This window comes from Uloborus diversus, chromosome 1 (genome assembly GCF_026930045.1).
Source record: "Uloborus diversus isolate 005 chromosome 1, Udiv.v.3.1, whole genome shotgun sequence".
Classification (NCBI taxonomy): domain Eukaryota; kingdom Metazoa; phylum Arthropoda; class Arachnida; order Araneae; family Uloboridae; genus Uloborus; species Uloborus diversus.
Window position 1 is genome coordinate 173,632,548 of NC_072731.1, and position 26,396 is coordinate 173,658,943.

Below are 26,396 nucleotides of genomic sequence, written 5' to 3' on the forward strand. Positions count from 1 at the left end.
GATATTTTAAGTCTTCAGTTAAAAAAGAATGACAAGTTTTATAAATCCCAATAATTCCTTGATAAAAGGTGGAAAATATAGAAAAAAAGGATTTATTATTTCAGAAGTACTGATCATAAATGTGACACATATTAAAAATACACTTTACAACAAATAGTTTGCAAACACAGGCAGCAGTTTTATATAAATGCTTCTATAATGACAACGAAACAAAGTAACTTTCAATCAGAGTACTCATTATACTTTTTGCTGCATCCGGAAACTTTTGAAATAGGGTATTTTAATTCATTAAGTCTCATTTTATTAAGTACTGCTGTTGGTAGATCAATATGACATTTTTCACTCAGGCGCAAAAGGTATATTAAAACATCACTTAATTCTTGTGCAAGGTGTTCTTTATCTTCATCTTTCCAATCTGAGGAAGAAAAAGGATTCGTAATAAGAATCATAAAACGTAACAAAAAGCATATAATGTGACAGCTAATAATCAGCGTTAAAAACAATCAAATTAAGAAATAACAAAAATTTAACTTGTATACTGTTTCTCTATTTACGGGGGGGGGGGGAGAGACCCAAAAATAACGGGTTTTTGTTCTAAAATATTTATATATTAGTTTATTCACAAAATTTCTTTAGTCTCCTTCAAAGTGTTCACCCTCAGATGCAATACACTTGTTAATTTTTTTTCCCACTGTTAGAAGCTCCCCTGGAACTCTTTAACTTTGACCACGTCCAGTGTCTGTTGCAAAGCAGTTTTTACAGCCTCTACATCATCAAAATGCTTCACTTCCAGAATTTTTTTCATCCTTCGGAACAGAAAAAGATCACAGGGGGCTAGGTCTGGCGAATATGAGTGTCGAAGAATGACTGGCCACCCCAGAGAGTCCAAGTAGCGGTTAATAGTGAAGGCTGTGTGTAGAGGGACTGTTATGGTGAAGGAACCATTTTTCCCGATCGCTCGCGCGAGCTCCAACTCACTCTTGATTTTTCTAAAGTTTCGTCAATCATAAAACGACGACTCTCGTTGATTTTTTGGTGGATTTTTTCAATGTTTTCATCATTTCAAGATGTTGAAGGGCGCTCAAAGCGAGCATGATCTTCAACATTCATGCTACCGCGTTTAAAGTGCCGGCCATGTGTACGGCTTATAGCATCATTCTTGAAAGCTTGTTGAAGCATTTGGTAAGCTATTCTGTTGCCGACTTTTCAAGCTAGAAGCAAAATTTCAAGCTTACAATTCGTTCTTTTTTAAACGGCCATAATGAGTTTGCAGGAGCCATCCCGCTGGAGAACACTCTGCTGCCTAGGATTGGCAACGTACCATTGGTCCGGCTTCTTTTCTGTCCCCCCTTGTAAATGTGCAAGATGAGAATTTTTGTAGCTTTTAAAATCAAAGTTAGGATATTTGTACAGATCAGATAATATCGAAGGGAGGGCGGGGGGGGGGGGGTATGGTACTTTTCTCTTCTAATTTTAATAACTACTGGTAGTTCTCAAAAAGTGGGAACAAAAAAGTTAATTTTAAACAATTTTAAAGATTTTGAAATTGCCATCAAATTTGATTTTATTACATAATATGTACACTTAGATTAAGGGCTCTCCATGGCTGGTGCTACTAATGCCATGGCACCAGTCCCCTAGTTGTCCGCAAGGAAATAAACAGAAAAAAAAACAGGAATAAAGGGAAAAAAATGAAGTTTTCTGTTAGTATAAACATAGTAGCATTCAAGTGCCTACACATGCTCAAGCATGAATGAGTCTGTGTAGCCTGTTTTGCATAAGCAATGCTAGAGTAAGCAGCTTGAAGAAAACTGTAAACATGCTTATGCTAGCAAGATATAACCGCATGTATCATGGATGTGCATGTTTGTCAGAGCTTCCACCAGGCAACAGGGCATTCCAGCCACGGCAGAAGTTTGGAGTTCGGCCTTGTGTCAAATAGTATGAAAGGAAATTATTCATGCTTGTGCATGTCTGTATGATAGACATCACAGGAAAAAACAGAGGAAAAAGACGTTCTGGACAAATTATTATTTCATCTATTTTATTCACTTTCTTTGATAAATAATAAATTCTAGACTAAAAACTATAACTTAGCAATAAGAAGTAAATATATCGATTCTTATTGAAAGAACAATTTTACATCAAGTTATCACACATACAGTAGTATGTGCACAAAATATGAAACATTGACTAGTTCAGAGGCTCTCAAAGTGAGTGTTGCGACACTCTGGGGCACTGGAGGGAGGGTGCCGCAAAAGTATCCACGTGATCAATATGTATAATTTAATACAGATATATGGACAAGGGTACTGTGAGAAATTTGTAATTCTTCAAATGGTTCAATTGGAAAAGTTAAGGAACCCCTGGACTAGTTTATTTAAAAGCTTATTTATTTATATATTTTTTTAAGCAGCAGGTTTATTAATCAGATTAATATTGACATTAAGTTTCAATGGGTTTAACAGGAACATTTCAATGAGACCTTTAACCATAAAACTGTATAGTATTTGCAATAATGAGATGTGTGATAAAAGAAATGTTTTCTTTTCATCAAAATAGTAATAGGGTTCAACTTGAAAATCATACATATATATTCATATCAATTCTGGATTTATCTTTTCTATCTTCAGCCAATTAACTAAAACCATTTTTCTTTACTTGGAGACGTGTCAGTTTTGATTTGAAGACATTTATGCAGTTTTCAAAAACTATTTTGTCAGTTTAAGGCATTTCAAGCTCACTGGAAATTGTCTATAGGAGTTTCTAAAGTGTGTTATAGGTTTTTATAGCTCTTTTACTGAATCTAGAGAGGTTTTTTTTTTTCTTTTGTTGCAAAATGCAGCAATTTTCTTTTCACTGAGAATTTTTAGTAGTCCCTTTAGGATATTTTAAAAGATATTTTAGTTTTTTTGACCTTGTATTCTATCATTAAAAAGAGCGATTTCAAAGAAATTCTGAAAGGATTTCTGTGTCGGGCCCTGTGTAGGAGACCCTGTAGCACCTACAGCTTTGAAATTTCAGACAAAATTACTTCTTGCACCTGTGTTTTTTCTTTTTTAAATTTCAAATTAGTTTTTTTTTTGCAATTTATTTTTTAAGCTAGAATTTCACATAAATTGCCTATTGAACAGATGACAATTTTCTCACACCTCTTAACATCCTATGTCATTCAAAAGAGCATTCTTTTTTCTGCATCAGATTGAGTTTGTTCCAATTTTCTCAATTAATTAGAACAGCAGATATAAGGGCTTCTAATATTGGAAAAATCCTCGGCTCAACTCATTTCAAGCCCAGAGCAAAAGATCAAAATATTACTGGACACCACAAATTTGAAAGCAACTTTTCAAATGTACAAAATGATACTTTTACTATGGTCAAGGGTCCCTTAAGCTGTGAAATTTCGTACAAGTTAAATAAGAAATAACAACGTCAAAAAGCACAATTGCATTAATCTGTATTTGTGCTTTTTGATATTATTTCTTATTTTACTTTTTAGCACAAAGGTATTTATTTATCTTAGTACAAGTTAGTTTGGATCCTAAAGACTCAAAGCGTGCTTTTTGTAGAGTTTTTTTTAAAATAATTTTGTTTTACGTATTTTTATCTAGTTCTTTTTGTCTTTGGGTTGGAGTGGAATTTTAATATTTTTCAAAATTTAATGAGTTTTTTTTATTAAAACTCTATTTTCTGCGGAAAGGGGAGAGAAATTTTAATTTTGTTCTTTTCGTAATATGAATTTTAATCTGGTCTGATTCTTCTTAACCGACACTTTAAACCTTCGCAAGTCAAATAAGATTGCAAAGCAATCTTTGTGGGTTGGTGAGTGGCAATGCCTAGTTTTGAAAATATAAGTAGGGGAGAGGAGGGAGGAATGGGACAGTGGGAGGAGTGGGACAGCTAAAATTATAGCAAAATAAATCACTTTATTTTATTGTTAGTTTGACCACTAGAGGACCTGTTTATAGCTTCTTTTTGTTTCATACTTGCAGTTTATCCAGCAGGAAGTTTCAGTTAATAGTTGGAAAAAGTTAAATTTCTCACCTCCAAAGTAATTTTTCAATCTATTTTCAGTTTTCTTTCTTTATTTATGTAATTTGTAAAACTAACATAATATATTATCATTGTAATCTTAAGTATATAATGTATGCTTATCTGCAATTTAATTAAGCCAAAAACCAGCATGGTTTATGTGACAAGTTATTTTTTAGAAGCAATGTGTAGAGGGAGGAATGGGACATGCGCCACAAATATGTCCCTTCTGTACAGGGGCTGTTCAAATATTACGTAAGCATATTTTTATCAATTTTTGATCTCTCCTCCCCCTTGTGAGCAGAAATCTTTTCAAAGGCCATATAATTCACCAAACCAACAGTTCAAAAGATAATACAATTTTGTTAACATTGGACAACCATGACAGCCATGTTACAGTTGAAATAATCAACAAGGCAAGATAACAATGGTGTTTTTTATGTTAACGTTTCCGCCTCATTGCAGTCATAGGCTTCAATCACTAGATATATCGGTATCACAGAGTAGAAAGAAGGAGAGAAATGTCCTACGGGATTGCTAGTGTAAAAGTGGCAACGTTTGTTCACTATTTCCAGAGGGCGCTGCATGTGCACCGCTCCCGACAATCGCAGCAGATCAATGTAAATGATGCTAAGTTTCTCATTTTTTTTAGAGGCAGCTATTTAAGCAAAAAAAGAAAAAAAACTACTGGAAATTGGTTGTAATAAAGGGCCAATATAGTGGACGATGTACGGCTTTCGCCCACAGGAAGTTAGCGCAGTATTTTGATGGAAAATTTTATTTTATTTTTCATCACCAACTTGCCGAATTCGTCTGTTATTAATATTGTGCTGTGCGACGTTTTATTTTTTACGAGTTGGAATGTTTCTATTCCTGTAAATAATTGACGAAATGAGAATGTAGTAGAATTAATTACGTAAATCCTTCCTTTAATTAGTTGTAAATTTCGTGACATGTTTCGAGAACTAATTAAAGCAAAATAATTTTTTGCTTTCACGACCTATAACAGATAAAAATAAATGTTAATGTTCTATTCACTTAACTTCAAGCTGATATTGATTATAATAATTTTATTCACGTGTTTACTCACTGCTTAAACAGAATTGTTATCATTATTTTTTTACTATTGCATTTTTTCGACAACCAAATGGAAAAAAAATCGGGAAACCTTTTTCATTTAAAAAATACACATGATTAATTTCAACAGAAAACCCCACAAACTATGAAAAAAGCGTTCCAAGGTAAAACTTTTTGAATGAATAAGGTTTCTCGATTTTTTTTCCATTTGGTTGTCGAAAAAAATGCAATAATAAAAAAATAATGATAACAATTCTGTTTAAGCAGTGAGTAAACACGTGAATAAAATTATTACAATCAATATCAGCTTGAAGTTAAGTGAATAGAACATTAACATTTATTTTTATCTGTTAAAGGTCGTGAAAGCAAAAAATTGTTTTGCTTTAATTAGTTCTCGAAGCATGTCACGAAATTTACAACTAATTAAAAAAAGTATTTACGTAATTAATTCTACTACATTCTCATTTCGTCAATTATTTTCAGGAATAGAAACATTCCAACTCGTAAAAAATAAAACATCGCACAGCGCAATATTAATAGCAGACGAATTCGGCAAGTTGGTGATGAAAAATAAAATAAATTTTTCCATCAAAATACTGCGCTAACTTCCTGTGGACGAAAGCCATACATCGTCCACTATATTGGCCCCTTATTACAACCAATTTCCAGTAGTTTTTTTCTTTTTTTTGCTTTAATAGCTGCCTCTAAAAAAATGAGAAACTTAGCATCATTTACATTGATCTGCTGCGATTTTCGGGAGTGTTGCACATACAGCGCCCTCTGGAAAAAGTGAACAAACGTTGCCACTTCTGCATAGTAAAGATTTATCTCCTTCCCTTTAATCTCCCTGATCGGTATATTCCTCATTTAAAAGCCGGTATAATGCAGCTTGCAATGATTGGTTGATAAGCAATCCGAGAAAAACTATTAACATCAACCACACAGCAAAGCTTGTTGGGATTTCCTACCATGCATCATTCACACCAAAAAATATTACTTCCGGGTTTAAAAAACCTGGAATATATCCATTTAACAGCCAGCCGTTTGGAGATGAAGAGTTTTTGACATTGTATGTTACAGACCATCCGTTGCCGGTAAATAATGATAATAACAGTAGTTCTCTTCCTTCACCATCTAAACCACCTGACAATCCTGTTGATATCGTTGTTAGCATGCCATCCTCATCTCATATTTTGTCGCTTAGTCCTGCAGACATACGGCCATTTCCCAAAGCAGAACCCAGGAATTCCCCGAAAAAAAATAAAGGAAAGAAGAAAGGACGCGAACAAGGATATTGACAGATAGTGTTCACTCTAGAAAAGAAAAGGGCTGGGTGCTAGCCTTTTAAAGGGGCACTTTTTTTAAAAAAAGGGCACTATTTTAACGCGGTGTCCCCCCCCTCCCAAGGCCAATGATGCACCAGTCAAAAAGTACTGAGCGCCCCTCCCCCCCCCCAAAAAAAAAATTAAGAGGAGAAATAACACTTAAAACACCTTGCAAAAATTCAAACAGTCTAGTCTTTAAGAACAATATTTAATTACTGATCTCCCCTTCCTACCAAAGAAACTGCTTAGTAATGTGCATTGTGCCGTTAAGTATTTTAGTAGACATCAAAATAGTGATGAGTGTAAATTCTCCTTCTTTAAATATATTACACTTCAAATAGAATAATTAACTTAAAATGCTGTGTGCAGTGCTTCAAGAATGCAGTGGTAGCAAGTTGCAAAACTAAAAAAACTTTATTTGAGCTCTATTTCTTAGTCTTGGAGTTCAAATTCATAACACAAATGTGTTGGCAGATATATGCGCTCCTAAGTGCAATGCATAAGCAGATTGGGCCAAGCTAAGATTTTTATCTCAGACAATTTTTGTGAAAATTTAATATTTCACCATTTTAATTTTGTGATTTTTTAAAAATCAATTGTATAATGTTTATAAAAGAAAAAGAAACAGTGCAAGATTATTTTAGTTAGAAAAAAGCACAAGTATGTCAAAAGTATGCTTTTTATTATGTCAATAATAGTTTTAAATAATCTTTTATATGAATCATATACAAAGATAATAAAAATATTTAGCAAAAAGGAAAGAATTGAATGAAAGCCCTCTCAATGCGATGTTTCCATTTCAAACGGGTTTTTTTTTTGGGGGGGGGGGGCGGATAAAAAATCCAAGATATTAAAAAAATACTCTTGCATTTTAGCCCAGTAAGCTTTGTACTATGTTCTTCTTAGGAAACAATCAGAAAGTTAACTTTCCAGAAACAGATGTGAAAAGATTGCTACACAATCACTAGCAATGCGCTAAAATGAGCTAAGCCTAATTTCCACGTGCAGATGAAAAACGGACACAAAGGTCTGAAATGTTAGGAAATGTACTATTCCCTCTCTCATTGTTGATTCTCAGAAGATCAAGGATGTGAAGGAATGAAACAAAGATCTCTCCCTTCCCAGAAGACCCTACTCCTTCCCACAACCTTTCAAAAACCCACCCTCAGTAGAAGGGAAGAACATGCCTTTGTTTCCTACTGATAAACCTGTTTGAATTCTGAGAATCTCATCCTCTCTTAGCCTAGGTATTTGCTTCCCCTTTTATTTATGGGGCCGTTTTCAAGGTGAAATTCTGGGAACAAGGATAAGACATTTGCGTTTTTGCAGACGATCGGTGGACAAATAAAATTGCCCCGATATCGCGGCAGGTCGAAACGACGGTTGGGGCATCTTTTTAAAAACACATGGTGCAATTTCTTATTTTTGAAAAGGGCGGGGCGCATTTCACGATCTAAAAGAAAGGCAGGGCGCATTCTGCTGATATGGAAAAGGGCAGGGCGCTGCGCCCTTCAAAAACGGTCTAGCGGGAACACTATTGACAGATACTCCAGAGAAGATAGAAATTGAAGAAGCAGAAGCTGCCAGACTAGAAAAAAAAAGTATCAACAAAAACCTGTATGCAAAAAAAAAAAAAAAAACTAAAAGTTAAAAAAACATTTGAGTTTAAAGATGAATCCAGTGATAGTGAAGGGTCAATTTCTTTACACGACACTTCAGATGAAGAAATATTTTATCCTCATATGCATGATGACGTGGAAATATCACAAGAGATTGACTGGATGGAGGACAAACCAAACATAGGAGAAAATGTTTTTGTGCTTGTCAAATTCCTTACCAAACGCTCAATTGTTTACTATGTTGCAAGGGTGGAGAGCATTTATGATACTGAAAGCTACAATGCAAAATTTATGAGAAAGGACATGAAAGGAAATTTTAATTTTCCTCAACAGGATGACTGTAGCATTATAGATAAAACAGATATTATCATGAAATTACCTCCACCACAAATGGTTGGTGGGACTAGTAGAGCACAGTCTTGTTTTTCTTTTAATGTGGACCTTTTCTAATTATGACACTCGCTAATTTTTCTGTAATTTTCAAATGTGTCCCACTCCTCCCATACTCATGTCCCACTCCTCCCACCCAGAAGGGAGGAATGGGACAAAATTCTTGAAATTTGTGATTAGTCAAGTGTGAAAATAATAAAATGTTTAAACATTGTGTATATTTTTAAAATGTAGTTATAATATGCAAGTTTATTGTGTGAGCTTTTGCATTTATGAATAAGTAGAAGATTATGAATAAGAATCATTTATGTGAAAAGTGTCCCAATCCTCCCTCCTCTCCCCTACAGTGAAATCCTATTACAACAAATATCCATTTCAGCAAAAATTATCAGTTTTGATTTAATTGACATTATGTTGTTTGAATTTCAACAATGAAATTCTCATTACGTTTGTAGTAACAGGACTTCACTGTACAAGCAAATAAATTTTAACTTGATATAAAATGAACAAACTTAAGTATATAAAATGACAGAGAGAAAATTGCTTCGAAGGGGACATTTTCATAACTAAAACTTTAAATTATTTTAATCCCATTTAATGTTCTCCTAAGGAGTATCAAATGCAAATGTATTTTTAATTTAATTTTCATGCAGGACTGTTGTTAGGATTTTTTCTGCAGTTATTTAAAAAAAAAACATTTGAAAAAACATCAATAATTTAATCTTTACAAGTGAAATAAGTGATAAAATGTCTGCTATTAACAAAAATCTTATTGTGGTTCGGCCCTTCAGAGTCATGTTAAATTTTTGGGTTTTAATGGGGCATATTTCCAAAATTTTGCACGACTATTTATCATACTGCAGCACACTTTCATAAGCAAGTTTTTGATGGTGGTAACTTTTCCCGTGGTCCCTAGAAAAAGAACCGTAACTTTTCAAAATTTCTATCAGCTTTTTTGAAAGTAATATAACATAAAGCGATTGGTTTCAGCCTATTGGTAGCACATGTGTTAATTCACCTCTGACAAGCAGTAAAGAGCATCATAAGTTTGGCATATTATACACGAACGCGCGATCGGCGTTCACAGAAAATGTTTGGCTCTGCAAATTTTTTTTTCAAACTGCTGTTAATTTTTTTTTTCAAATCCCAGTTTATTTCTGCTAAAATCTTTCTCCAAAAGTCTTTAAAAGCACACTTGTGAAAAAAATAATGGTTTTGGAAGTTTTCTTCAGTAGGTGAAAAATAAGCACAAACTATATCTTATTGCAAATAAAAATAATAAAAATAAATGATTTAAAGCACTTTTTTTTTGTCTCTTTCATATTTGAATATAAATTTATTTCTTCACTCAAGGGTGAGTTAGGCAAAATAATTATTAGCAGAAAATTTTCCAGTTAGGATTTGTGTTCGCAGAAAGCTTTTCATTTTATCTAAGCCTGAGCATCATTGATTTGAGCTTATAGCATTCTGTTACCTACAGATAGATTAAAGTTATAAATAAACAGAGACTTCAAACATATATAACAAAAAATAGATTTACTATAAAATTACACATTCATTCTCATTCAAAAATAAACAGATCTAATGTAAAATAATAGCGAGGGACTCTAATAAATTAAGTCAGAACTGTCCAGAAGGAAAAAAATCAGGCCCGGATCTGCGAACCCGCAGACCCCGCAGTAAGGGGAGGGGGATCACGCCCTTAATGGGCCCAATGACACAAGAAATTGGAAAAAAAAAAGAAAAACCTAGCACTAAGACCCATTAACATTGCAAACATACACTGCTGGCCTCTGGGGGCCCTACAAATTATGTTTCAGGGGGGGGGGGGCCAAAATTTATAGATCCAGGCCCGAAACAATTAGGTAGCTTTGTTGATCAGTTTATGTGTTACTGGGCATTGTTTTATTCCTAAAAGGAAATAAGGTGGAATTGAAATCGATTTTTGTTCTCAAACAAATACTTTGACAATTTGAATTTTGTTAAAAAATGTTACTGACAAAAATATACTGACTAAGAAACAGGTCCAACGAGAGGCCATGTCAGCCTAGTTGGAAACTAGGGGCGCAGGCTTTGAGTGGGCTTGGTGACACCGACAAAAAAAAAAAAAAAAAAAAAAAAGAGAGAACAAAGAAAGAGAAATAGAAAGGAAGAAAAAGGGGGAAAACAAGCAAACAAACAAAACGTAACATAACACTGGACGTAAATAATAAAATTTTCTTTTCGGGTGAGTGTTCGAAAATAAACAAATGTTCTGTCCTCACTAATGATTAGGAGGGTGAAAATGTGTGGTGAAATGAACCTTTGACAGTTCCGTGAATGCAACCTTTTGTATATGCATGTATAATGGATTCAACTCCCAACTCCTTGCCAAAAAGGAACGATCATAAGAAATCATGAGAGCATGTTGAGTTGAGAGTTGTGAATATTATTACTGATGCTAGGGCATTTTCCCACTATTAGGGGCCCATCTCAATGTATTTTTTGCCATCTCCCTGTCTATCACTCTAAAATAAACTGCAATACTTTTTAAAGTGAACTTTTCATAAGTTTCTGTGTCGTATTTTTTTCTTTTTAAATTAATTAGCAAGCAGTATTATAAGGAATTAAAATTATGATTGTTTGCAAAATTTATTCTCTTGGTACACACTGTTGTGGTTCTGAAAATAGAGTTAATTATCTTTTAGTAAGCAGTTTTAATTTTTTTCTCTAATTTTTTTTCCCTTTCTTTTACGGGGCGTGGGGGGGGGGCGGTGACACGAATCTGACTAGGGGCTCGCCTTGGCTCTCTGTAGCCCTGCTACGAAAAGCATACTGATAAAGTCATGAGCTTACTCCCCCCCCCGCAAAGTTTAGTTGATTAAATGATTAGATTATCATTAAGAAAAACAATCTATGATTTTTAGAAAAAGAACTTAATAAAAGATTTAAATTTAGCATAGAGCTTAAGCTTAAGACAATAGCAATAGATATTTTGTTCCTCTTATTTTCATAAAATGTAATATAAATGTTGCAATAAATATTTTCATTGTTAAAAGTAGGAGAATGAGAAACATACCAAATAAGCCTTCTTGAACTTCTCCTCTCCATTGACTGTAAAAAGCAAAGCAAAATGCAGTTTAAAAATAAAAGGAACCACTTCAAATGTAAAAAATAGCATTTATGTCAGCTTAATACTGTCCAACCTTTTTTTGTCAGAGGGGCACACCAAGTATTAAAATGATTTTCATGATCTAGAACACACATACTATTTCAAATACAAATGTGACAATCAGCAACAGGCTCTGAGCGCAGATAGGCTGGTCTTAGTCAGTTTATAAGTCCCCAATGAAGGCCAATGGCTCTCTGAAAGCTATCCCCCCCCCCCTTGATCATTACCGCCTCTTCCGGTAAGCTGTTCCTAGTGCTCAAGACCCTACTAAAGAAGTAATTTTTTCTAATTTACAGGTTAGCCTGAGATTTGAATGGCTTAAAACAATGACCCTTTGTCCTGCTTTCTGTGCAAATTTAACCCATTAACATCTTTTATTTTGATAAATTTAAACAACTGAATCATGTCCCCTCTGACTCTCCTTTGCTCCAGGCTATACATTCTTACAAGTCTAGTAACCCTTCTCTGAACCCTTTCCAATACAGAAATATCTTTCCTGAGATAAGGAGACCAAAACTGAACAGCATACTCCAAATGAGGTCTTACTAAACTCCTATATAAAGGCAGAAGAACCTTCTTAGATTTGTTTGAAATAGATCCATTGATAAACCAGGGTTGGCAAGTTTCTGCCGAGGTGGTTAAAACCACTGGTAGAAACTGGTTAAAACCGGCATGGCAAAAACCACTTTCTGCCACGTTGCAGCAGAAACTGGCAAAAACTCACAAAATAAAAAAATAATTCTTGATATACAACAGAAAATGTATGGGAAAAATAATTAATTGTTAACCAAAGCACTGTAATTTTATTACAAAATTATCACAATTCAAAATCAAATGTTACATTGTTTGACCCTGCAATTGCATCTTAGAAAAGGTGGTTTCAAAAATCTAAGCAGGTTCTTAATTTAATACGCACAAATGAGAAATTTTAGAATATTCTTGAAACAGATGAGCTAGCAGACAATTCATCAAGGAGCGAGCAAGGTTTGCGAAACTTTCATCTATTGTAAAACTGGACCACCATGTAGTAACTGGGGTTGTGGTAAAAATTTGACTGGAAAAATAAGTTTTGAGAAATGGGGCCAATTTGTTTTGCAAAGCTTTGACATTAGGTACAAAATTTATGCAAGTAAAATTCTGGCACTTTCTTCTTGAAGCATATATGATAATTTCAATCACGAGCAATTTAGAGGAAGCATATAAGTGAGCAAATTACAATCAGTAATGCCTGTTTAATTCTGTATGTCATTCATCTTTCCTAAGCACCCATATGATTTTTCATCCTTTGTTAGATTAATCCAAATATTATGAGCCTCTGCAATTGAAAAGTTCCCTTTCTGAACTAAATCAAGGGCACTAGCAAGGTTACTTTTGTTTTTTAAAATGATGAACTGATGTTTAATTTTTTAGTTTACTTAAACAAATATCATTTATTAATTATTTGAGTTATTAAAGACATTTTAAAGTTTTTGCCAGTTTCTGTCGGTTTTTACCGGTTATAACCAGTTTCTGTCACTGGCATGGCAAAAACTAGTTTCTGCCAGCAGAAAGCCAACCCTGTGATAAACCCAAGCATTCTGCTGGCTTTGTTACTTGTAATGCAGCACTTTTCGACTAAACTTGAACCCTTGATTTTTTAAGATCCAGATCAATAACGTTTTCTGCCTGACTAATGATTGAATCCTGTAAATAATAACTCTCACGCTTCTTTCCATGACCTAAGTGTAGCACTTGACATTTCCCTACATTAACTGCCATACCCCATTTATCCGCCCACTTAGTAATATGATCTAAATCCTCTTGAAGCTGTTTTACTTGTTCTTCATTCTCTATAATCTCCATAACTTTTACATCATCAGTAAAGCAATTAATATTTCCAGAAATATTTCCACTAATGTCATTCATAAAAATAATAAACAGAAGAGGCCCTAAAACTGATCCATGAGGAAGGAAAAAACGCCTAAAACATCACTCCATATAGAATGATTTTCCCTCACAACTACTCTTTGCTTCCTTCCAGTGAGCCAATTTCTAAACCAAAGTAAAGTTTTTTCTCCTATTCCTACATCAGCTAGTTTGCTGAGAAGAGCAACATGCGGTACCTTATTGAAAGCTTTTTGAAAATCCATATAAACAACATCCACACACTTCTTGTTATCTAAATCCAAGGTAACCTTGTCATAGAAATGCAATAAAAAAAAAAAGCACACAATTTACCTATCCTGAAACCATACTGCAAACTAGTCAACAGACTATTAGTCTCTAAGATATTCATAATCTTAATTTTCATCAAAGTTTCAAAAATCTTATAAACCAGAAACCACTGAAGTCAAACTTACAGGTCTATAATTCCCTACATTACCTTTAGACCCTTTCTTGAAGAGTGGCGTTATGTTAGCTATCTTCCAGTCCTCTGGCACTGTTCGCGAGTTATAAGAAGCATTGAAAATATTTTAAATAACATCCACTAATTCCTCTACACATTTAACTAAAATTTTTGGATAAATATTATCAGGTCCCGGAGCTTTAGTTGCTTTAATTTTTTTCAAATGAAATAGAACCTCCTCCCTGGAAAACACAAAATCCTCAAGCTGTATAATAGTTTGTGTCTTGTTAGCATCAACTACTGAGATATTTATCGTTAAACACACTGGTAGGGTTGGCTTTCTGCCGGCAGAAACTAGTTTTTGCTGTGCCAGTGGTAGAAACTGGTTATAACCGGTTAAAACTGGCAGAAACTGGCAAAAACTTAAAATCGTTTAAAAAAACTAAACTACTTACTAAATGATATTTGTTTAAACTAAAAAATCAAACTTCATTTCATCATTGTAAAAAATAAAATGTTATGCTAGTGCCCTTGATTTAGTTCAGAAAGGGAACTTTTCAATTGCTGATGCTTGTAATATTTGGATTAATCTAACAAAGGACGAAAATCATATGGGTTCTTAAGATAGAGGAGTGACATACATAATTAAACTGGCATTACTGTTGATAATTTGCTCGCAAATAAGCTTCATCTAAGCTGCTTGTGATTGAAATTATCATGTGCTTCAAGAAGAAAGTCAAATTTTACTTCCCAATATTAATCTAGATTTTGTACCTAATATCACAGCTTTGTAAAAGAAATAGGCCCCACTTCTCGAAACTCATTTTTCCAGTTGAATTTTTACCACTACCCTAGTTACTACATGAGGGACCAGTTAAAAAAATATATACAATTTGAAAGTTTTATTAATATTGCTCATTCCTTGATGCATTGCCTGCTAGCTCTTCTGTTGCAAGAATATTCTAAAGTTTCTCATTCGTGCATATTAAATTGAGAAACTATTTAGATTTTTGGAACCACCTTTTCCAAGAAGCAACTGCAGGGTCCAAACAATGTAACATTTGATTCTGAATTGAGATAATATTGTAAATTAAACTGTGCTTTGGTTAACAATTATTTTTTCCATGCATTTTCTACTGTCTGTCAAATTTTTTTTTTGTCATTTTGAGAGTTTTTGCCAGTTTCTGCCAAAAATGTGGCATAAAGTGGTTTTTGCCATGCCGGTTTTAACCGGTTTCTACCAGTGGTTTTAACCGCCCCGGCAGAAACTTGCCAGCCCTGCACACTGGAAAAAAAGTTATTAAGAACATTTGCAATATCCCTATCGTTTTGAATTAAACTTCTGTGCTCATCAACCAATGGCCCAATTTGAATATTTTGAGCTTTCCCAGAATTTGTGTTAGCAAAAAACCTTTTAGGATTCCTGTCAATGTTATCTGCTAGCCTTTGCTCCAATTCCCTTTTCTGAAATCCATACCAAATACTTAAAATTATGCCTTCCTTACTATACTGGAGCCTATCAGCACTCTGACCAGTTTCTTTAAACAGATGAAAAGCAGCTTGCTTATAATTTAGAGCTTTTTTTATCTTCCTGGTGAACCATATGGGCCTATTTTTAGTATTAACACCTTTTCTCCTAAATGGAACATAATCCCTAACCGTTTTTGCTAGTTTTTCCTTAAAGTTCGTCCACTGCAGATCGGTGTTGCTGTTTTTTAATCCTCTCTTAAAAATATCTCTTTTAAGCTACGCCTAAGTGCAACAGAATCAATGTTTCTGAATTTGGGCACAAACCTAAAACTTTCATCTTTGTACACTTCAAGTTTAATCCAGAACCTAATACTGTTATGATCACTATCTTCAATACGTCTTCCAACATGTTCCAGGTGTACCCTACACACAACCTCCTACGTCACAACCTCCAAAATCGCATCCTCTCGAGTTTCCTGAGTTACCACTTGATCTAAGAAACAGTCGACAATTACTGCTAAAAATTCCTCTTCTCCGCCATTTCCAGGATAAAAATTATTCCAATCAATACCCAGAAAATTGAAATCCCCCCATTATGATGACGGATCCCTTGCCCGACATGTCGCTAATAATACGATACATCTGTTCATCTTGTCCCTGGTTTGAATTAGGTGGCATATAAATAATTCCAAAGCACAATTTTTTGCCCTTATTGCTCATCAACTCCAGCCAAACAATATCAACATCAGTTGGTTTATCATTTATGACCAATTCATTGCAAATGAAAGTGTCTCTAACATAAAATAAAACCTCACTACCTCTTTTGCCTACTTTATCTTGTCTAAACAAATTATATCCAGCAATACATAATAAATCTACATCAAACTCGGAATCCCACGTCTCTGTAATTCCATTAACATCTAACTTCTCATCTATAATTATGCTTTTCAATTCTTCCATCTTGTTCCTAATACTGCGAGCATTTGTGTAGAAAACTTTAAGCATACCTAAATTGCTTTTATTTAACATCCTGAAATTTCTTAAATCACAGTAGTTCAAAATACTACTCGTATCAGAGCCCCTATTTCCATTTCTAGTAATATCTAAAAGATCATCATCCTTGGTTCTTGAACCATGCCTTCATTTAAACTTAGTTTTTGACTCCAAAGACCCTAAAATTAAAGGACTAACCTTTTTTACAACTGTAGAGCTCAGATGCAGGCCATCATTAGCAATCCAAGTTTGTTTACAAAGACTCCACACATCAATGAACCTGATACTGTGCTTTTCACAAATTGACTTAAGTAGCAGGTTCATATACCTAGCACGTTGATTTAGCCAGCTCCAATGCACTCCACAACTGGGAAGCAAATAAACCACTTGGACACTGGTCGAACAGATGGTTGCTTTGTCCAACAGGGAATCCCATTCTTTTAAAAACTCCCCATTCTTACTGTGGCCTACATCATTTGGATCCACCCACAAAGTAACCATATCCTCCTTATTTAATACCCCCTTCTTTTCAGCAACCTTATTAACATCTTTCACCCGAGTCCCTGGTAAACAACACCTAGCCATCTTACACATTTTACTCTCCCAACTGTATTACCCACCTCTCTCACAATAGAGTACCCCAAAATTACACCCTTAGTTTCCTAATCTGAATCCTTATTTGAAACTTCCCTCTTTATCTCTGAAATATTTGTAACCTCTACAACTGGCCTACAACCTAATGCTAACTGGGCTTCCAAAGTTAGCATCCTAACTCTTAAGTCTGAGAGTTCAGAATATTTAGTGCAAATATGATCCTCCTCAAAAACAGACTCATCCTCCCCCTTATAAAGGCAGAACATATGACATAAGTCACAAGAGATCCAACTGTCTCCCTTCCCAATCCTAACCTCTTTCATTATGCATATACAAGGTTTTTTTTTTCAAGGTCCAATTGATCGCAAAGTGAAAACCAGAAAGTCAAGCCAATGACGCTGTGCGTAGATTTGTTGTCTCTCAAGTAAGATTATGCAGTGCATTAGGTCACTGTGGTTATTTCGGAGCACGCAGTGAACGAGGAAACATGCCTCGAACGATTGCAGCTCCTGCTAAGTGTGAAGTGCGTGCTGTAATTCGATTTCTGAATGCTACAGGAAGGGCAATTCAGAACAAACATAGAGGAATGTTGTCATCAGGCATTGTCCATCTGCACACACTGCTGCTTTAACAAAAACCCTCCTGCAGCAGTTTCGCTGGACAGCGTTTGACCATCCTCCATACAACCCAGACTTGGTACTATCCGATTACCATCTCTTTGGTCACATGAAAAACTGGCTAGGAAGACAGACGTTTGGTTCTGACACCGAGCTGCAGATCAGCGTACAGAATTGGCTGAAAGCACAGGCGGCTGCCTTCTATGAGGAGGGTATCGAAAAAATGGCACCACACTACAACAAATTTCTTAATCGGAGCGGCGACTATGTTGAGAAGTAGTTGGGAGGTGTACTCAGTGAATGTTCTAAAAGGCAAACCAGAAATGCCAAAAATGCAATAAACATAGAATAATATGCTAAAAACAGCAATATAGCAGTGAATTGCTACTCCCAACCAAGCACACAAAATCAAAACAAGATCACCACATGTTAGGCTTAGCTCCCAAAAATGCAAAAACACTTCAAGAATGCAATAACAGAAAAAATTAACTCCCAAGGGAAAAAAAAACCACTGAATTGCACGATGAAATGCAGTAAAAATACTAAAATTAGACAATAATAATTAAAAAATACACTAAGAAACCAGTTATCTGAGTAGCAGCACAGAGCTCTCTATACACCACATGTGGTAGGAAAACATAGAAGAGTATATAAAACGAACTAAAAAATTGCTGTTATCATTATAAAGCTTATTTTATTAATTGCATTTGATGTCCAGAAACCAATTTCTGAGCATTTAGTAGCAAATTTGTATCAGCTTTATAGACTGACGGTTGGGCAGCACTATAATAATGCAATGATATTTCAGTAAATAGAAATATTTTGGCTGCATGGTATCCAAGCAGAACTACTCACAGCTAAGGGCCTAGACCTATACATAGGACAAATTTTTCGAAAATGTTCCCCAAACAACCTTTGAAAAAAAGAAATTTTTAACCAACATTTCCTAAGCTTCAGCAAAATCAGCAGACTTAGATAAAATGAAAAGCTTTCTGCGAACACAAATCCTAACTGGAAAATTTTCTGCAAATAATTATTTTCCCTAACTCATCCTTGAATAAAATATTAAATTTATATTCAAATATGAAAGAGACAAAAAAAAGGTGCTTTAATTCTTTTTTTTTTTACAATAACATATAGTTTGCTTATTTTTCACCAACTGAAGAAAACTGCCAAAACCATTATTTTTTTTACACATGTGCTTTAAGAGACTTTTGGAGAGAGGCTTTCACAGAAATAAACTCTGGGATTTTCTTAAAAATTCCCCTTAAAAAAAAAAAATTAAATCAACATTACCAAGTTGAAAAAAAATTTCTGCAGAGTCAAAAATTTTCTGCGAACGCCGTTCGCGCGTTCGTCTATATTATGCAAGACTGAAAATCAGGAATACTAAATAAACAAATACTGACACAATCTGGTATAATTTTTTCTTGCCTGATTGTAAATTAAAAACAGTAAAAGACTGATTACACAAAAAGAAATAGAAGTGCTGCATTCGCGATATTGCCAATTGAGAGCAAATTAGAGCTCATTCAAAAAATTAATGTAATAAAGCTATAAGAAATTAAAAAGTGAAATTCTATTGACATATCTTCAGAATGCAAACAACAGTTAAGAAAAATAGTAGTAGCAGAAATTAATTTTTTCCAACAGCCACAATTGCAAAAAATACCCATCTACAAAACTGATCTCAAAATGAAAACCTTTTGTGCAAAAATATGATCCTCACATATTTCTGAGTGGGAATATGTTTATTACATTTCATTTCCCTCCTTTTTAAAAAGCTTATTTTAAAATAATAATTGTAGTAAAACATTCCAGATTTTAAAACTTTTTTTGGAAAATAGGAGATAAAATAATCAGCAATTTCCAATTTATTTGTTTTACAAAAAAAAAATAAATAAAAAAAATTAAACAGTTTTTTGTATTTTAGCAGGGGTCTGTCCAGGATTTTTCACAGGGTCCGTTTTTTGTGAAAAATTAATTATTTTTGTAAAAAATCAAATTTTGCAAAAAAAAAAAAAAATTTTTTTTTGTAAAAACGAAATTTTTTAATTTTGAGATGGCGCAAACTGCATCATTGACACTTAATGTTGAGTGTTTTCCCTCCTTTCTGTTGAGAATATCATTCTTGAGTGTTTTTTGAGTATTGGGGTACGGGAGGGCGGCATTGCTGTCTGGGAGATGGGCACCCCTCAAGTATCAATATTTATTTACCATTCTACATTATGTTAAATTATACTAGAAATGTTATATGTATAGTATTTAAAATAATTGTAATAAAGAAATTCAGGCAGGGGTTCAGCATTTAACATTTTGAACCAAGACATTGTTAAAAAGCACAGAATTTCGTTTAAAACTCATAAACTCCATGATTTTTACAAAAATAAAAACAAATTGTTTACCTATTAACAAAGCGTACAAAACATCGAAAATTCGAAAAATCAGATTCCCATAGCGGATGCAAAAAGATCGCAATCCTCAAACTGAAAACATCAAAAGTATAAAAACGGCTGGTAAAATAAAGATTTCTGATAAAGTTATTTTAGAATTGCACTTTAGAGTCCTATGATAAACATATCATTAATGTCTGGACACAGTTGAATAAAAAAAAAATAAAAATTGAACCATCGATTCAGCATTTAAATTTTTGACTCATAAAAGAAAATTGAATTCAGCTTTAAAAACTTAAAATAAGCGTTGTTACAAAAATAAAGAGACTTTTCATTTATTTGCATCCTAATAAAGCGAAGTTAGCTTAAAAAAATAATAGAGTATGATTCTCATATCGAATATAAAAAAGATTGCCCTTTTCAAAATGTAGGCATCTAAAGAAAAAAAAAATAAATAAAAGAGTTTATTTAAAATTAATTATCCTTTTTAGCATCGAAAAATCAAACCCATATAACTTTCTCCCAAAATAACAATTAAACATCGCCCGCCAGATGCTAAGGTGGCAGGTGGCGATAAGTTTAAAGTTGGTAACCCTATATGAAGCGATCACATTCCCCCCCCCATCCCTACTATCCTTTGCAGTTCTAAGTTCATTTCGCTGTATATTATTGTTTATTAAATCATGAATGGGGAGAAAAGTGCTTACAACTGACTTTTTCAGAGAAGTTTGCAACAACACCGCTGCATAAAACAAACAAGCAAAATTATAAACCAAACTGACTTCAGCTGTTAATTTCTTTCATAGAAACCAACAAGCATTATATTTATTTGGCCTTAGTAGTTATTTATCGCTGCTTGCAGAAGCCAGGAGCATCACAAGAGCGCTTTTTTTTTCTTTTGCAAAATTAGCAGATTTTGTATAAGTTAATACCTCTAATTTAACTTTAAAAAAGGTTCCAAACATTATCGTTGGAAATATGCTGCGTTATTTTGATTTGAGATTTGCTCTTCCAATAAACAATTTGAGAAAGATCCGTTTTTGTTTATCCGAATTTTGTGAAGGGTCCATTTTGGTTGGTCGCGATTTTGTGAAAGGTCCGTTTTGGTTGGTCAGGATTTTGTAAAAGGTCCGTTTTGGTTGATCAGATTTTTGTGAAGGGTTCGTTAACGGACCCAAATTTCCTCTGGCCAGACCCCTGTTTAGTTACATTTTCTCTAAAAGGGTCACAATTTTTTAAAATTTATTTCAAAATAATAGCTTTTGGCTAAAATAGTTGTAATAGTCGCCTATACATGTACTTCAAAAAAGTAGCAATAGTTGCCAGTGGCAGTCCTGTATCTGCATGGCTCCCAAAGAGGAACTTGGCTTAAATGCAAGTTTCTGGTCATTTTTTTTATCTTTTCAAGGAAATACGGAGGAGCAGGGAAGGGAATTTAGAGCGTTACATAAAATTTCTTTATCAGGGGACGGTTGGAGGTAGGATCACATCATATTAAGCTTCTGACAAAAAAGTAAGACACAAAGAAAAAAAGGTCAACAAAGAAAGAAAATACTAAACAATTTGCTCATAGTACCAAAATGCAATACTTACAACAGTTCAGCTAGTTCACCAACTTCTCCAACAAGTGCCAATAGTAAATTTCTTGGTTGATGAAATTGATCCCAGTTCCTTTCTCTACAAAACTTGGCCTGAAGTCTACGGCTGCAGAAAGAACCAGAAATCTTTGATTAGTATAGAAGCAACCAGGCTTGGAGTCAATTACCAGGAAATGTAATCAATTACGATTATAATTACGGGCACAAAAAAGGGGGGTTACGGCTACGATTATAATCGTCTGTCAAAACGTAATTAAGATTACAGCAACTATCCAATTAGGTAGAAAATATAATTGATTACGATCATAATATGCTGATTATGATTTTGATTATGATTACAGACTTATATTATAATGTACATATATCACTCATTTGCACCAACAACGTGATAGTTGAAAACTACGTTTTTTTTTTAAATATTAAAGAGATAATTGCAACTACCATGTAATATTAACTTAAAGATTATTTATTTGGTATTATTGAGCTGTAGGGATGTGTTGTTCATGAACGAACTGGTCAAAAAGAATGAATCCTTAAAATTAATGGATCGGTTCGTTCACTTAAAAAATAAACGACCGTTCTTTTGGACGGTGCGCAGTTTGGAGCATTGTATGTGATAAAATCGCATTTTTTAAAACAATTACATTAATCTTCAAATTTTTAACTCTCCACCAATCTCAAATTCCCTTTTTCTTAAGTGTAGTACGTACAATATATTCATGCGAACAATTTTACTTTCTGCTTTATGCATTATTCAATATTACATCCGCCGTTCAGAGGGCGCTGCTCAGCATACGCATGCGCTACCGGTCTGCAATTCTAATCATTTGCATATCATGTCCTAATTTACATTTCCTGCAATTTTCAGCTCACTCGTGTAAGTCCTTCATGTTGTTGCAATTTTCACAAAGGGGAGTGTATCTGCGCATGCAACTCAAAAGTGTCTGCAAGCTAATAATTGTCTATCATGCAAAAAAAAAACATTTTGAATCATAAAAAATAAACACATTTTGTAAAAGTTCATTGGCTAAAACAACGTTATAAAGCACAAAATTGCAAATAATTGCAAGTACAGTGAAGAATGTAACCCGTGTAAGTTGAACACTTGCGGTGCACTACTTTAGTGGTCAACTTATAGAGGTAGAACTATATGATATAGATTGTATTCTGTGCATGAAAATAGCAGTCAACTTAGACAGGTGATCAACTTACAAGGGTCAGGGGTCTGTCCAGGATTTTTCACAGGGTCCATTTTTTGTGGAAAATCAAATAATTTTGTAAAAAATGAATAATTTTGTGAAAAATCAAAAAATTTCGCAAAAAATATTTTTTTTTTTGTTAAAACGAAATTTTAGAATTTAGAGATGGCACAAACTGCATCAATTAAACCTGAAGTTGAGTGTTTTCCTCTTCTACGTCGAAAAAATCATTCTGGATTTTTTTTCTGATATTTGGCGGGGGGGGGGGGGGGGGGGCATCGCTCTTTCAAGCATCAATATTTATATACCATTCTACAATATGTTAAATTATACTAGATATATTTCTGTACAGTACTTAAAATAATTGTAACAAAAATATAAATAAATAAAATAAAATTCAGAATAGGGTTCAGCATTCAACTTTTTGACCCAAGACACTCTTAAAAAGCACAGCATTTCATTTAAAACTTATAAATTCCGTGATTTTAACAAGAATAAAAAGATATTTCAATTGTGTACCTCTTAACAAAGCGTAATAATCATCAAAAATTCGAAAAATTGGATTACCATAGCGGATGCAAAGAAATCGCAATTCTCAAAGTTAAGGCATCAAAAGTATAAAAACGGCTTGTAAAAGAAATATTTTCGATAAAACTATTTTAAAATTGCATTTTAGAGTCCTATGATAAACATATCATTAATATCTGTGGACACAATTGACCCAAAAAATAAAATAAAATAAACCATCTATTCAGCATTTTAATTTTTGACTCATAACAGAAAAGGGAATTTTGCTTTAAAAAAACTTGAAATGAGAGTTCTAACAGAAATAAAGAGACTTTTCATTTATTTGAATCCTAATAAAGCGAAGTTAGCTTGAAAAAAGAACAAAATATAATTCTCATATCGGATGTTTAAAGATTGCATTTTTCAAAATGTAAACATCTAAAGAAAAAAAAAACGGTAATTAAAAGAGTTTATTCAAAGTTAATCATCTTTGTTAGCATCAAAAAACAAAACCCATATAATTTTCTCCCAAAATAACAATTAAACATCGCACCGCACCGTGAAAACGCAAATATTGACAAGCTGGCAAAATGATGAGAATATTTTCTAATCAAGTCATTATAAAGGTTCAACGCCAGAAGCTAAGTGGTGATAATTTTGAAGTTGGTAACCCTATCTGAAGCGATCATATTTTTTCTTCACCCTTACTATCCCTTTGCAGTTCTAAGTTCATTTCACAGATATATATTATTATTGTTTATTAAATCATGAGCGGAGAAAAGTGCTTACCAATGCCTTTTCAGAAAAGTTTACAACAACACCGCTGCTAATTAGCTGTGATAAAACAAACAACCATTATATTTATTTGGCAGTAGCAATTATGGAACTGATGTGATATACCCCACCCTTGGCGACTTTTTCCTGTTGGCGCCAAGAAAGCGTCGCCAAGAAAACGATGTATGACGACATATGTCATACATCGTTCTTAGCGATGCTTTTTTAGCGCCAACAGGAAAAAATCAGATAAGAAAACATGATCAAAGCACTTCAGAACACAATATATATAAAAACGACATAAAAACACAACAAAAAACATCACGAATATATGCTTCAAAAATGTACAGGGCCGGGGTTCATGGTAAACATATTAAAATACAATGAAATAAATTATTGTATTAATTACAAGTCGAAATTAATGCATTAATTTTTTTTTCATCATTTCTCCGGGATACGAGCCCTCGGTCTCATAGTACTTTCGTAATGAGACCTCGGCTCGCCGACCCTGCCTCGGTCTCATTACTACTCTGGCTCGCCAGGACCTCGCTCCGCTCGGTCCGTTATCCCTCTGACTGTTAATATACATTACAGTCGGAGTATGGTCACAGTTATGTATACTACAAGAACCCCTCAAGAATTTGTAAAAACAAAGAATTTTGGAAGTGAGAGGTTTTTTTTTGAATTCTAAAATAAAGAACTTACCTTTTTATATGGTATAAATATTCACACTCAGTCTAAAACAATACATCATATGACAATGGCACGTTACAGATACACACCACATTGGAGTTAACTTTTAATTAACCTTCAAGTTTGAAGAAACTGGCATTTTCTAATGTTTTTACTTCAAAACACAACTACTGAATTTAAACTAACACAAAATAAGCATTCCTGTAAGGCATATTGCACGAAACAACACCACGTCGTAAAATCCCTCTAAGAGCGGAACATATGTGCACCTACCTCCACGGACACACGTGCGAAAAGAATTAGTTCACATCTGTACTTCCCAGGTATATTCTGCAGGGTTACTAGGGCTACCGGAAAAAGTTTTATCGCCAACGTTGGCGATTTTCGAAATGAGCTAAAAATTCTATCCTCGCCAGGGGGGGGGGGTATATCACATCTGTACCGCAATTATTTATCGCTTGCAGGAACATCCCAAGAGTGCCAATTTTTTTTTTTTTTTTCAAAATTAGCCGATTTTGTATAAGCTGATCCCTCTAATTTGACTTAAAAAAAGGTTCCAAAAATTATCGGTTTATACACAGAAATATGCGTTATTTTGCTTTCAGATTTGCTCCTTCAATAAACAATTTGTGACAGATCCGATCTTGTTTATCAGAATTTTGTGAAGGGTCCGTTTTGTTTGATCGGGATTTTGTGAAAGGTCCGTTTTGTTTGATCGGAATTTTGTGAAGGGTCCATTTTGGTTGGTCGGATTTTTGTGAAGGGTCCGTTAACAGATCCAAATATCCTCTGGCCAGACCCCTGAGGGTGGTCAACTTTACAGGTTTCACTGTATATGCTTTGAGGTTACAAGGAACTAATTTTCATGCCAATTATGTGAGTCTATGAATGCAAAGATCTAAGTTAAATTCCAAAATTCTAAAACTAAGCTTCTTTTAGCAGATATCTTTGCATTCATAAGCTGTCATATTTTCCGGAATTATATCCACACAGCAGCGAATACATCCACCGAACGCTCGGGTGTATATACTATCTGTTACTAATTTTTACAATCTAAATAAACAATATCAATTTAAAACGAATTGGAAGTAAAGAGTGAGCTTTTACGATTATCAGACACATGCAACTCCGTGGCGATGTATCCGCACTAGGGTGGGCCGAAAAACCCCGATTTTCGAAATCGGTTTGCGGATAGGGCGGAATTTTGGCCAAATGGCTTCAACATGACGTAAAAAAAATTTCAGCTCGATCACTTAACTCCTTCTGCTGCCGCCGGAGCCCTAAAATTTGGTAAAAATGACCAAAAACTAGGATTTTTTGACAAGTTTTAAAATTAATTGGTTTCCTTAAATTGGTTTGCGGATAGGGCGGAATTTTGGCCAAATGGCTTCAGCATGACGTAAAAAAAATTTCAGCTCGATCACTTAACTCCTTCTGCTGCCGCCAGAGCCCTAAAATTTGGTAAAAATGACTGAAAACGGGAATTTTTTTGACAATTTAAAAAAAGTTGCTAAAAATGTTGCTAAAATAATTATAGTGCTTAAAAAAGAAGAAAATATGGTAAAGTTAGTATAAATAGTATTTATAAATATATTTTGTCATAAAATCCTCAAAAAAATTTTGAAAAATTACTAAAAT

The 26,396-nt window shown here is 34.0% G+C and overlaps 1 protein-coding gene across 1 annotated transcript in view; it reads right to left on the reverse strand.

Annotated features, from left to right (window-relative positions):
* Positions 1-76: 76 nt before the first annotated feature.
* LOC129223168 (dCTP pyrophosphatase 1-like) overlaps positions 77-26,396 on the reverse strand; it is a 33,505-nt gene continuing 7,185 nt past the window's right edge. Inside the window, exons 2-4 of the mRNA XM_054857737.1 lie at positions 21,581-21,691; positions 11,502-11,536; positions 77-415 (exon numbers count right to left, since the gene is read on the reverse strand). Coding sequence (XP_054713712.1) covers positions 222-415; positions 11,502-11,536; positions 21,581-21,691 — 340 coding nt within the window. The 3' untranslated portion in view covers positions 77-221. The remainder of the gene's footprint in view (positions 416-11,501; positions 11,537-21,580; positions 21,692-26,396) is intronic.